The sequence below is a fragment of the Eumetopias jubatus genome, unplaced genomic scaffold, assembly GCF_037043125.1.
Source record: "Eumetopias jubatus isolate StellerSeaLion01/CBP00866 unplaced genomic scaffold, mEumJub1_p1.0 scaffold_3, whole genome shotgun sequence".
In the NCBI taxonomy this organism is placed as follows: Eukaryota; Metazoa; Chordata; class Mammalia; order Carnivora; family Otariidae; genus Eumetopias; species Eumetopias jubatus.
In genome coordinates, this window is record NW_028274809.1 from 94,731,062 (window position 1) to 94,743,127 (window position 12,066).

The following is a 12,066-nucleotide window of genomic DNA, read 5'->3' on the forward strand; positions in this document are numbered from 1 at the left end:
AGCCACCTTCTTAATCCTCACAACATTCCTGGAGGTACAGGGGAGGCAGTTTCTCTTCAGCACCATGTTACTCTGACAGGGGCCAAAAACGTAAGGAGAGAACAGAGCTCATAACTGTCACCTGGAGGACACCCAAATGGGATCAAGAGAGCCACTGAAGAGAAACCACTGGAATTTCAGTCAAGTGGTCTACTAAATTTCAGGGTAAGATACCATCAGATTCAGCTTTTACTAATCTTCTCTTTGCCCCAATCCAAATGAACCCGGAAATAAAGTCCTAAATATTTACTTTGTTCTTCTGCTAGTCTTGCCACAACTTGTACTGCTCATATTAACCATACTTAATGAAAGCAATTATTGAGAAAGTTCTATTAGCATAAAGTTTAGACAGTTTAATGACTGTCTTCCCGTGAGAGCTGAGCTCTGCAGCACAGGAATTCCCCTCCCTACTTTGGAATGAGAAGGTATAGCGAGGGGTCAGGCACAGTTTCCAGATTTCTTCAGTTTGCAGTGACAAGGGTTGTATGACTTCCACCATATGATTATGAAAATTCTTTGGGGCACCTGGGTGGCTCAGTCTGTTAAGCGTCTGCCTTCGGCTCAGGTCATGATCTCAGGGTCCTGAGATCGAGCCCTGCGTTGGGCTCCCTGCTCATCCGGGAGTCTGCTTCTCCCTCTCCCTCTCGCCCTGGCTTGTGCGCGCACACACACACTCTCTCTCTCTCTCCAATAAATAAAATCTTAAAAAAAAATTCCTTCTGTGCCAATTCCTATAGGTCACTCCTATCCCTATCTTTGTCCCTAGATAGCTATAGAGTTTGAAGGTCATTCCCAAGGCCAAAAGGCCAGGCAAAACCAACAGGTCCTCTTGAACTAGTGTGAAAGCAGCTCTAGGTTGAGAGTCAAGACAGGAATTGTGAGCACTGCCAATACTCCCTTCCTTCTCCTCCACTGCACGGTGTGGCTCTTCGTTCACAACAGAAGCCCTCGTGTCTTGCCTGGCTGCCTTTCCACGGCCTGGCACAAGCAAGGCCTGGCACCATCCAGGCACTGTTGGTTGTATAAGATACTCAACAGTGTTCGCCATATTACATTTGTGCCTCTTCCCTTTTCACAAGGTCTTAACCCCAAAGAGCAGGATCTGTAGGTAAGTGGGGTGAAGACACTGTGCCCGGCTCTCAGATGCATTAACTTACTGCATCCTCACGGGCACCAGAGGACAGCTGGGGCTCAGTGATGGTAAATAAGATGCCAAGTGTGAGTAAAAAAGGCTCCAGTTCTGTTCAAGTTGTCTAACGCCAGACCAGGTCTAGCCTGTGACTACCAAGCGGCTTCCAGAGATCCCTTTTCCCAGGTCCGTATACGATTTTCTCTATAACATACAGCATTAGGACTAGGCAGTTTACATACTCAGTAAGCACTGACCATCTGCTGCTACCCTCTGGCTCACAGGCCAAGCTCTGGGTCGGGTTAAGAAGTGCATGTCCCAGTGGCCAAAAGCTTTTTTGCACATGATTTGGTGCCTGATCTTGAGCGTTTCCCATGTATGAACTCACAATCCTCACAACAATCCCATGGCACAGGTACTTTATGCCCATTTTTTGGATGAGGAAACTGACTGGGTTTATCCAAGGACACACGGGCGGGAGGTGGCAGAGCTAGGGTTTGAACCCAGGCTGTCAGGGTCCAGAGTCTGTGTCTGAACCACAATCCCACAGCTGCCGTTCAAGCTTGTCCCCCCACAGTGGGGGAAGCATTAGCACAAGGCCTTCACTTGAAGCTCACTGTGGCTCTTCTGTAAGGACTTTTACGAGCCCAGTTCTAGCTGCACGGAGGTAGAGAGCAAGTTCCCACTGTTAATGTTAACTCGAAAGGCTCACCAACATGGAATGTCAAGACAGCTTCACACCAGCTAATGGTACAGCTGGCCAACTCTGACAAGGCAAATCAAAATGCAGTTTCAACGCTCTGTCGGCCCTGGACACAGAGCCCCTCAGCTTGACATGAGTGGACTTGGGTGCTGTGATCCTGCACCTGAGATCTGCTGAGGGTCCAAAGGTAAAGGAGAGAGACAGAGAAAGGAGACCATTCTGGACAGTAATGAGGAGGATGTCTGCTGCCCAGAACTGTGGGGCGGCTCAAGCCGTCTGAGCCACACCACTAATTGGATGCCTCTTTGCTTCCTTTTTAAACTCAGCAAACCATTTCAGACCACCTTCACCACACAGGCTTTCTCTCTGCCTTTTCTGAGATACACCAAGGACGAAAAAAACATCAACAAAAACTAGCAACTGATTTTCATTTAGGTCGCCTAATTTTAGAAGTTATGGATCTGCAAAGCCAAAAGCAGAGCTTAAAAGAAAATCCACCAAAACCCCACAAGTTTCCATACCTAAGAAACGGTTTTAACTCCCCAGAGATATATACAGTCCCCTGCCCTCATGGAAACAACTTTAATTCTACAAGTTTTCCGAATTTTTAAATCTCAGGCTCTAGAATGCCTCTTTGAAATATGTGTCAATAAGAACAGGTAAGGGATGGGGTGGCAGAGTCAAGGGAGTATCTGTGGGATAGCATATGCCATGCTGTGGCTGTGGAATGTCTCCTGAATCAATACCAAATGCAGGCTGATAGCATAACTGTATACACATACCTCATTTAGCCAAATTAGAACAAGTGGGATCTGTCGCCTTCGGATTAAAACAAACAAGTCTATTCTAGTTATGTCCTATCTCTGATCTACTGAACAGCCCCGTGTAGAGGCATTTTCACCCACAAAAGTAAAGCCTGTACAAGTTCCCAAGGCCAGTCCCGCAGAGCATGTTCCTAAGGGCTCCTGTTCCTCACCACCCTCAGGGGGCTGGGGAAAAACAGCATTCCCCATAGGGATACATACTCTGACCTTTTTTTTTTTTTTTAAATAAGATTTTATTTACTTATTTGAGAGAGAGAGAGATAGTGAGAGATAGCATGAGCAGGGTGTGGGGTGGGGGGGAGAAGGAGAAGGAGATCCCAGGACCCTGGGGTCATGACCTGGGCCGAAGGCAGATGCTTAACCGATTGAGCCACCCAGGTGCCTCCATACTCTGACTTTTTGAAATGAAAAAAGCCATGTACTCCTTGAAGGGTCAGTAACAAGTCCAAAGGCATTAAGATTAGTGGGTTCCTGCTCTTCTGCAAGGACTATTCATTCAGAGCAATCTCTATTATAGCTTGTTAGAATTGTTTAAATCCTACCTACATAATTAGCCACCAAAAATCACAAATCCAATTATATTATGGAACCTTAGTTTTCAGAAAGCATAGCAAAGTAAAAGCATTTTCCCCTTTGAACAAGTTAGCAGTCAACTTTCCAGGTGCTTCTGGGAATTCCTAAAGTATTCAAGAAAATGTCAAAGCAGGCCAGGGGCAAAAACAGTGATCTAGAACTGACTGTGTGGTCATCACTGTTGTGATAAAAGTTCTAGGACAGTGGCTGACCTGATGCATGTCCCGGAGAGGGAGGAGTGCATTCAGCTGGACACCTATGGGGAGCTTGCTATTTGCCAGGCTCTCAGTTAGGTACTGGGTTCAAAAGAAAAATGTAGGCTATCTTGCCCATGCCTTCAAAGGGCTTAGAGCTTGGCTCTAGAGACAGATGAAGCATGGGAAGGTCCAAGGATATACACAGCAGTGGTGAAAACACAAAGCAAGGGCACCGGAAACTTCTGGGGTTGGAGGGGTCTCTATAAGGCTTTTTACGGGAGACAGTGCTTTAAGAGGAGTCTTGAAAACGAGGATAATTAAGAGCCAGAAAGATGGAAGGGCTGAGGACAGGAACATGTAAATGTGTAACGGCATGAAGAAATAGCATGGTGTAGGCGAGGCTAGCTCCCAGTGGGGCTGTGGCACATTCAGCCTGAAGAGCAGTATTTAAAACGGGAGAAGAAAGGTTAGCCTTCTCGGAGCTGTGTCCTCTGGACCCTCAAGGAAAGAAAGTTTGAGTCAGGCTTAGGACAATTCTGGAAATCCAAATCATAATGCAACATGAGTCTGTGGTAGTGCTACCTATTTTATCTGCTGCCTGGAATCTTTCTAGGGACCCTCGCCCCACCATGAAACCCTGAGGTGACCAGGATGCATGATCCAGGCAAACGCAACCAGAATGTCATTGAGTGCTGTGCCTAAATGATCAGAACCCTCCCCAACAATGCTGCCAGAACCCTAGACCCCACTGTGACCATTTCAACCACCACCCCGAGAAGATGGCCTTAGAATGAAGTCAACTCAGAAGCCAATACAGCTGAGCTTCTTGAAGATGGTCCCCATATCTGTACCCAGCAGGGCTGAGCTCAGCCTCATCTTCTGAACTAGCCAACTGCATGGGCCCCCAACTCCCTTTCTAAGTTTTTTTTTTTTTTTTTTTTTGGCCTCTTTTAAGAGATTATTGACAAATATATGTGTTTCCTGCTAAGCCTTTAAGTACTGACAAAAAAGGTCCATTTGGGAACTGTTAAGTTTAAAGCACTCAAATGAAGTAACATATATGAAAATATTTTCTAATCTATACAGCACTACACAAATACTACAATATTCATTATCAATGGTGACATTCGAATAACTAGTCAATGCAATTTCCATTCTTCCATCAACAAAATTAAAAGCTCCATCAACGTGGCTTTTAAACTGTAATTAACCAATGCTCATTTAGTGCTGACTTTGTACCAGGCACCCATTCTAAGTAGTTTACTTAATCCTCATCAACAATGCCTATGAAAACGGGCACTACTATTATTTCCCCAACTGTACAGACGAGGAAATAGAGCCATAGAAAGGTTCAGAACAATGCCCAAGGTCACCAGGCACGAGGTAGTGAAGATGGGATTTGAACCCAGGCAGCCTGGCTCCAAAACACTGCCTTCTGTGAAGTCTTTCATGGCCTGAGCACTGGGATGCCTAGGATGTTGGGCTCAGCTGATGGGCCAGCCGAGGCGTAAAGCCTCCTTCTCTCTTGCTCGCAAGGCTGTTTGCAAGTCCTCAGCCCCAGCCACTTTTAGCTTTGCAGCTGATCTTTGAGACCTCCGAGAAAGAGATTTTTTTTTTTAATTTTTTTATTGTTATGTTAATCGAGAAAGAGATTTTTATAAACTCCCAGGAGGCTCTTGGGATGCTGACCTTAAGAAACTCCTTTCCTGGACCCAAACCAGTCAATTTTTGGCAACACACATTTTACTCCTGCTTATATAGATGGTAATTCTTTCTTTTATGAAAGAGCCGCTAATTCAGAATAATGGTGGCAAAGTAGTCTGAGAGAGTAGACTTAAATTACAGGAATGTTTTAGAGGAAATTCTATTTTATTAATTTTAAGCAGAGTATATAATTATCAAGACACAAGAGAGTAAATTAAATAAGTTAAGGAAAACAACACAGGTCCCCAAAAGATCTACTTCTCGGCACGAAACAACCTACACAGCCTCTTTGGAGCGGTAGAAAAGGAGACGATCCTGAAAAAGGTAGGCTGAGGGAATCTGTGGAGAGTTTTCAATGTAGAACCAAGGAGTTTGTATTTGTACTGTAGGCAGTGACAGCTGAGGCGGCTTTAAATAAAGCAGGAGGATAATGAGATGAGACCTGTATGTTCCGAGAAGAATTAACAGCCATGTGGAAGTGGTAAAGGGGGTCCAACTGGAAGCCAGGTGAGAGTTGAGTGGGGAGAAGGCTTGAAAGGAGGCATGGGTGTGACGCCCAGGGGAAGGGGGGATTAGAGACCCATGGTGGGTGGAGCTGACCTGAGGAGGACAGTGTGGTTTTCACTTTGTGTGGTCAGGATTTGATTTTTATCATGGAGAAGGAGGAGGAGGGCAGGAGGAAGAGAAGAGAACGAAAAATACAGTTCAGGAGAAGTGATGTTGACCTTTGAGCATTGTACTTACAGCACTGATTCTCAACTGCAGGCGATTTTGCCACCCACCCCAGCCACACTTGGTGGTGTCTGGAGACATTTTTGGTTGTCACAACTGAGGAGGTGCTATTGACATCTGGGAGAGGCCAGGGATGCTGCTAAACATTCTACAGTGTACAGGCTAGTGCCCACAACAGCGAACTATCTAGCCCAGAATGTCAGTTGTGTGCTGTGTTTGAGGAACTTTGACTTATGAGGTAGTGTTGGAATCTGGTGTTCCACATACGGCCAGTGCAGAAAGACGCTTCCTTCTCCATGATAAAAATCAAAACACCCTGACCACACAAAGTGAAAACCACACCAACAATGATACACATTTTTCTAGGAAGATACCAAAAGAATTGTTTCTGACAAGTAGCCAAGTCTTTAGTGCTGCCCTTACAAAGAATGAAACAGAAAGCAATGTGTAGATGGGAGAAATACAGTAGTTTCTCGCTCACATTAATAAGAAAGCACCCTGCAATCTCCAGTCTGCCCTGCTTCTTGGCAGCATCTGGGGTGTCACAGACTGGCTGTTACCTGATCCCCAGAAAGCCACCTGTGGAGCTGGGCAGGGGACTGGGGCACTTCAGGTGCTACTCCAACACAACGGATAACAGGGGGACCCAAAGAAGAAACAACACCTGTGCAACTTAATTTCAAGGTCTATTAGCAGCACAAAAGGGGGGAAAATTGCACTTCCAAATGCATGTCCTGAAACTCAGCAGGGACATTTTTCATTTGCAATTTTTAAATGGTAGAATAATAATTATGGTTCTTTTTACTGAGAACAGCATCCAAGCTCAAATACATTGCACTTCATCAGCAGATACTGGAAATACACTACATGTGGCTACTCACGTTTGGGAAACGCAGGCCTAGCTAACATTCCGTGTAGACTCACTGGAGTTGTGCCTGCACCTTCGAGTCTATGACTGTGTTTCCCAAATGACCTTGCAATTATAAGGGATCGTAAGGCAAAAGAAATGTTATCATTAAGTTGTGCCTTTCAGCGAACCCTCCATGCTGGCCAGTTATTCAACTGATGTTGAAAGACAAGAACAGGTTCTTTTAAGTATAAATAAATAAATGCGGAGGTACACATGTACTCATGCCTCCCCACAACTGATGGAGGGAGAGGCACAATGTGCCCATTCCCCGAAATACTACAATCTAGAGTTGTAACCATCACCTTCTATGAAGGCTCCACAGCACAGAAGCATCTGTGGGAAGCTCAGACACAACAGGCCAAAAAAATAAATAAAAAATAAAAAATCCTACTTTGTAGGTGGTGTTTGCTAAGGTTTGAGAAAGCGAAATGAGATGCCAAGCCCCACTTCCAAGCCAATACCCAGAAGCAGAAATGGAAAAGAGGAACCAGAAGGAGAAACTCCTTTTAGCAGTGAAACCACATGCTGTCCCCTCCAGCATCATCCAATCCATGGGGGCATTTACTGAGTACTTTCAACAGGTAGGCTTTGAACAAGATGCTGTGGGCAAAAAACAAAGGTTAAGTGGATACTGCCGGGCCTCAGAAGGCAAGCACTTTCAAGATCACTTTTTTTTTTTTTTAACCTTTCCCCTTATGTTAGCACATGGCAAAGAACTCCAGATCCGATGCTATTCACTCCGTGTCATAATTTAAGATCATAAAAGTAGAGAAAAGCAGAATTGGTCTTTCCAAAAACAAAGGCATCATTCTGAAAGGGGATAATTTTGGCGAAGAAACATTCAAGTTCTTTCTGGGAGGAGAAACTGATTTACTAGGCAACTGGTTGAAGGATGGGAATTTTTTTTTTTTTTTTTAAATCTGGGTTTTAGTTTCTTTGATCCACCTTCATCTTCAGCAAGATAAACTAAGCTCAAAAATGCAGTTCAAGCTAATTCTTGATTTCAGTGAAGTTCATTTCCAGCTAGATTCCTCTAGGGGAACATCCCTTTCACATCATCAAAAAGCCCAAGAGCGAATCATTTGGAAAGAAAAGCCATTTTGGATAAAAGGTACAGAAAACACAGCTCAACAGAGGAAGGGCACACACATGCAGGCACACAGAGCTATCCCTAAAAAGAAAATAAATTTAGGGAGCCCTTCTTCAACTGCCATGGTACCCAATTTAGAAACAGTTTAGAGCCAACCAGAAGATATATCAGCAAGCAATAAGACACAACAGTAAGCAATCAGAAACATCAGTGAGCAATAAGACACCAGAGTAAGCAGTAAAGACACACCAGGGAGAACATTTCTGAGCAATTACCACATGTCTTAATGCAAAAAGAGAGAAAGAAAAACTTCACTCAGTCGGGATTGGAACCCTATAAAAATAAACTCTCTCCCAGCTCCAGAGCCATTGCTGCTATGACAATAGGGGTTTGGGGACAGTTAGGCCATGGCTCAGGGAGAGGGCAACAAAAGCAATAAATGGCTTCTTCCTCAACAAGGGCTAACAAACTTAAGTTCTTATCCTTCTTTTTGGCACTCTAATCTACAGACAGGGCAAAGAGTTTAGATATATGTTGTTTAATCGACAAAATATAAAGCCCCCTGCCCCCACCCTCTAGGGGAAATAAAAGAGGATGGCTCTATTCTCTGTTTCACATCTATGTCTGCCGTGCCCATCACAGTCTCTCGAAGGGAGGAATGCACATGTGCACAGAGGGACAAGCTTGTTTCTACACAGGTTGGCCACAAAAACAGACCCTTAAGACACAGAGAACTTGCTTACTAGACAGGTTATGAAATATCCCAGGAAACTGTCAGCTCTCCAGGAACCTCTAAGAAAATGGCAGCATATTCTTCAAAACTTGCCCATTTGTGATGATTTACAAATGAAAGCAAGGAAGACAGAGCCAACACTCTTCTCTTTATGGTGCTTGGTCTTAAGCTGAGCTCAAGGGACTCCAATACCAAAGGTACCTACCCCCCAAACACTCAAACTCCATAAAACCTGTGAAACCACTAACTTCTCCTAGATGTTGAGAAGACTGAGTAAAACCACGTGCCTCTGAGGGTCACAAACAGGTGTAACTGGTATTTCCTGGATGGTTGCTGGATGTTAGTTTCCTTCCCTTCCTTCCAATTACTTTCGGGGTCACAATCCATTTCTAGGAGTCTGTATCTCTTTCATGAGGCCCCTATGCCTCAATCCTACCCACCTTCAAAATGTACCTTCCTGTGAGAAGCCTCATAGCTACCCCCATTTACATGGCCACCGTCTATGGGATTTTGTGCCTATAGATTATTTTCCTAATTGGCCATTAAAAATTTCAAAGACAGAGTGTCTGACAAACAAAAGATGCAAAGGAGGGAGAATGAGATTAATTATCAGAGGCACAGCTCTAAATCTGCTCCCTCCTCTCGCCCCCCCCAACCCCACAAAACACACAAAATCCTTTGGTTCTTTAAATATTAGTAAAAACACAGTATCAGTGGCATGGTGAAAGGAGACCCATCAGAGCCAACAACTTAGAGAATGTGCTCAAGCGGTAGTGGGTTAACTGAGTCAACTAACTCACTCAATACGTGGGGCTGGGATCCCAGAGGAAAGAAGTAGTCACCAACTCCCTCCCATGTCATTTCTGGAGGTCGACCTACAATTCTGGACCTGGGTACTTGGAGCCCAGGCAGGGTTAGTCTCCCAGTGAGCCTGGCACCAACAGGACAGTCAGTGGTAGCAAGATCCCTCATCAGGCAGAGAATGACAACAGACTTGTTTACATGGGTTGTATAGGACAGAGACAGTAGGAGGCAGCAAAGGTCAAGGCGGAGCACCCCACTCCACCTCTGGAAATAGGACAATGTAGAACTGCCATGAAATCAGATAGGAGCTTTCCAACGGCATTTTCTGTGGGGGACCAGGGTGGAGGAATGGAGCCCGGAGAGGCATGGGTTCCATTTATTAATAGGCAGCTCAACACAGTGGGAGGTTTTCTTGTCTAATTACAGAAGCCGTTGGAAACTGCAGGGAAGAGAGGATTTATGGCCCAGATGACACTGCCTCTGTGTTGTAATTAAAAGTTATTTTTAATACCTTTCTTTGGTTGGACACTTTGGATTATTAGAAATATATTTTGTAATTTAACACTTGCTAAAGGGCAAAGAACAGAACAGAAAGGTGACACAACAAGCTTGCATAATGGGAAACAATTAAATGTTTTGACACCGGGAGGTAGAAAAGGAACCGAATCCCTCCCACTTCAGTCCGTATGTTTCTACAGTGCAAGTCAGAGGCAGAGAGAAACCAAAAGAACACTAAATTTGATTTTCAAAGTAGCAGAAAGCAACCCATCTCCGTATTTCATACATTAAGTAGAGACTGGATAACCCCACCAGGAGTGCAGACAACTCCTTTACAACCATTCACCCAAAGCATCTCATCTTAATCCTCAGGCCCCTTGCTTTGTCACTCTAATGAGAGCAAGTCCTGGCTCGGCCACAGGGACTCGAAGGCCAACCCCAGGGCACTGCAATGGGGGCATCCAACATAAGCCATGGGCAATCCAGGCTGTGTGTGCTCTGGGCTTTGTTTTTAATCTATGCTTCTTCTCTCATCCAAGATTCCAGTTTTGGGAAGGGGCTAGACAAAAATGCATCCCAGTGAGAAATGCAGGTTGGTGTCCAGGAGTGGCGACAGAAGCAGCCCAAGATCAGGCAGGGGCCCTTTATTTTATCAGTCCCATTTCCAGAATTTCCATCTCCCCATGCACAGGATGCATTTTTCTGCAATGGTGACTTCTTCTTTAATAACGGGAAGGAGAGAATCTCTTACATGGGACAGACTTTCGAAACTGTCTGATGAAAACGGGAAGGAGAAAGGACCTCTAGCTGACAATGAGCTCCCCAGATAACCTCTCTATTCCACTTATCCATGCTATGAATCTTCTCGTTAAAAGTGAATTCCAGGAGCTCATTATGTGAAATATGTCACAGAAACCACCAGCTCTTACACATCATGATGGGCCTTTAAAAGTCTTTTAACATGTTAATCAAAAGTAAATTTAAAATCAGCTTTAGAGGAGCCATACCAAGTTTGATGGGATTTATATCAATAAGAACCACTGTGCCCCTTTATCCTTTCCCCAGGCCAAAGCACGGTCAGGCTCCACGTCAGGGCACACAACCGCCGTTCTTACCTGCCACATTAATTTTCTCAAGTGCGACCAAGCTGGGAACAGCTGTGGTGGAGTTGGTCGAGTTTGTCCCTGTGCCATTGATTACAAGATTGTCCACCTTGGACTCCAACTTTCCAATGCGCTGCAAGATATTATCCAATAGCACGGCAAGAGTTTTCTTCAGATCTGTCAAAGAAAATGCAGATAGTTAAAAAAGTCTTTGGCCTCTGTATGTTTGTCTGGTGCGTTCTCTCCCTCCCTCCTCCTCCTCCTCTCTCTCTCTCTCTCACGTGAAGAAAAAAAAAAGTGGCACAGTCAAGAAGTACTGCTTGAAGACGTGTCCAAACAAACTCTATCTTAAAGATGACGGAGGCCATCTTCGAGTGGCCCAGAGAGTACAAAACACATTGGTCTCTTCCGCCACGCGAGTTTGGCAGTAGGTGACATAAAATTACTCCCAGGCACTAGGGCAATAGAGAAAACTCGGTGTTACTTAGCATCCTATCAAAGCACTCTATTAAATTCCTTCTTCTTAGAGCATGATGCTCTGACCTATAGAATGACAGCACCTAAGTGCAGAGAGGTCTTGAAGTACCTTCTGGATCAAGTTCATTATTTTCAGTGTTCAATATTCCAGTACATTCCAACTTTTTGCCAAGTCTTTACTTCTGTTGGTTACTTATGGTAATACTTAATAAAAACTATGGTTCCAGATTCTAACTCAGATGTAACTACAATGAGATTTAGAAAGATACCTAAATTAAGACCAGATTCATTCATTCATTCATTCAGGAAATATTTACAAAACAACTACTACTATGTGCTAGGCACTGTTCTAGATGCTGAGGATATTCTCTCACCCTGAGTTGATTCTCATGGGGCGCCTGGGTGGCTCAGTCGGTTAAGCAACTGCCTTCGGCTCAGGTCATGATCCTGGGGTCCGGGGATTGAGCCCTGTGTCAGGCTCCCTACTCAGCTGGGAACCTTCTTCTCCCTCTCCCTCTCCCCCTCCCCCCAGCTTGTGCTCTACACTCAC

At 44.7% G+C, this 12,066-nt stretch overlaps 1 protein-coding gene across 4 annotated transcripts in view; it reads right to left on the bottom strand.

The window, feature by feature from the left end:
* Positions 1-12,066, bottom strand: part of MGAT5 (alpha-1,6-mannosylglycoprotein 6-beta-N-acetylglucosaminyltransferase) — a 325,833-nt gene that overhangs the window by 179,635 nt on the left and 134,132 nt on the right. For all 4 annotated transcript variants that reach the window (XM_028101249.2, XM_028101248.2, XM_088021737.1 and 1 more), the window contains one exon: positions 11,052-11,216. In XM_028101249.2, the coding sequence (XP_027957050.1) occupies positions 11,052-11,216 (165 nt within the window). The remainder of the gene's footprint in view (positions 1-11,051; positions 11,217-12,066) is intronic.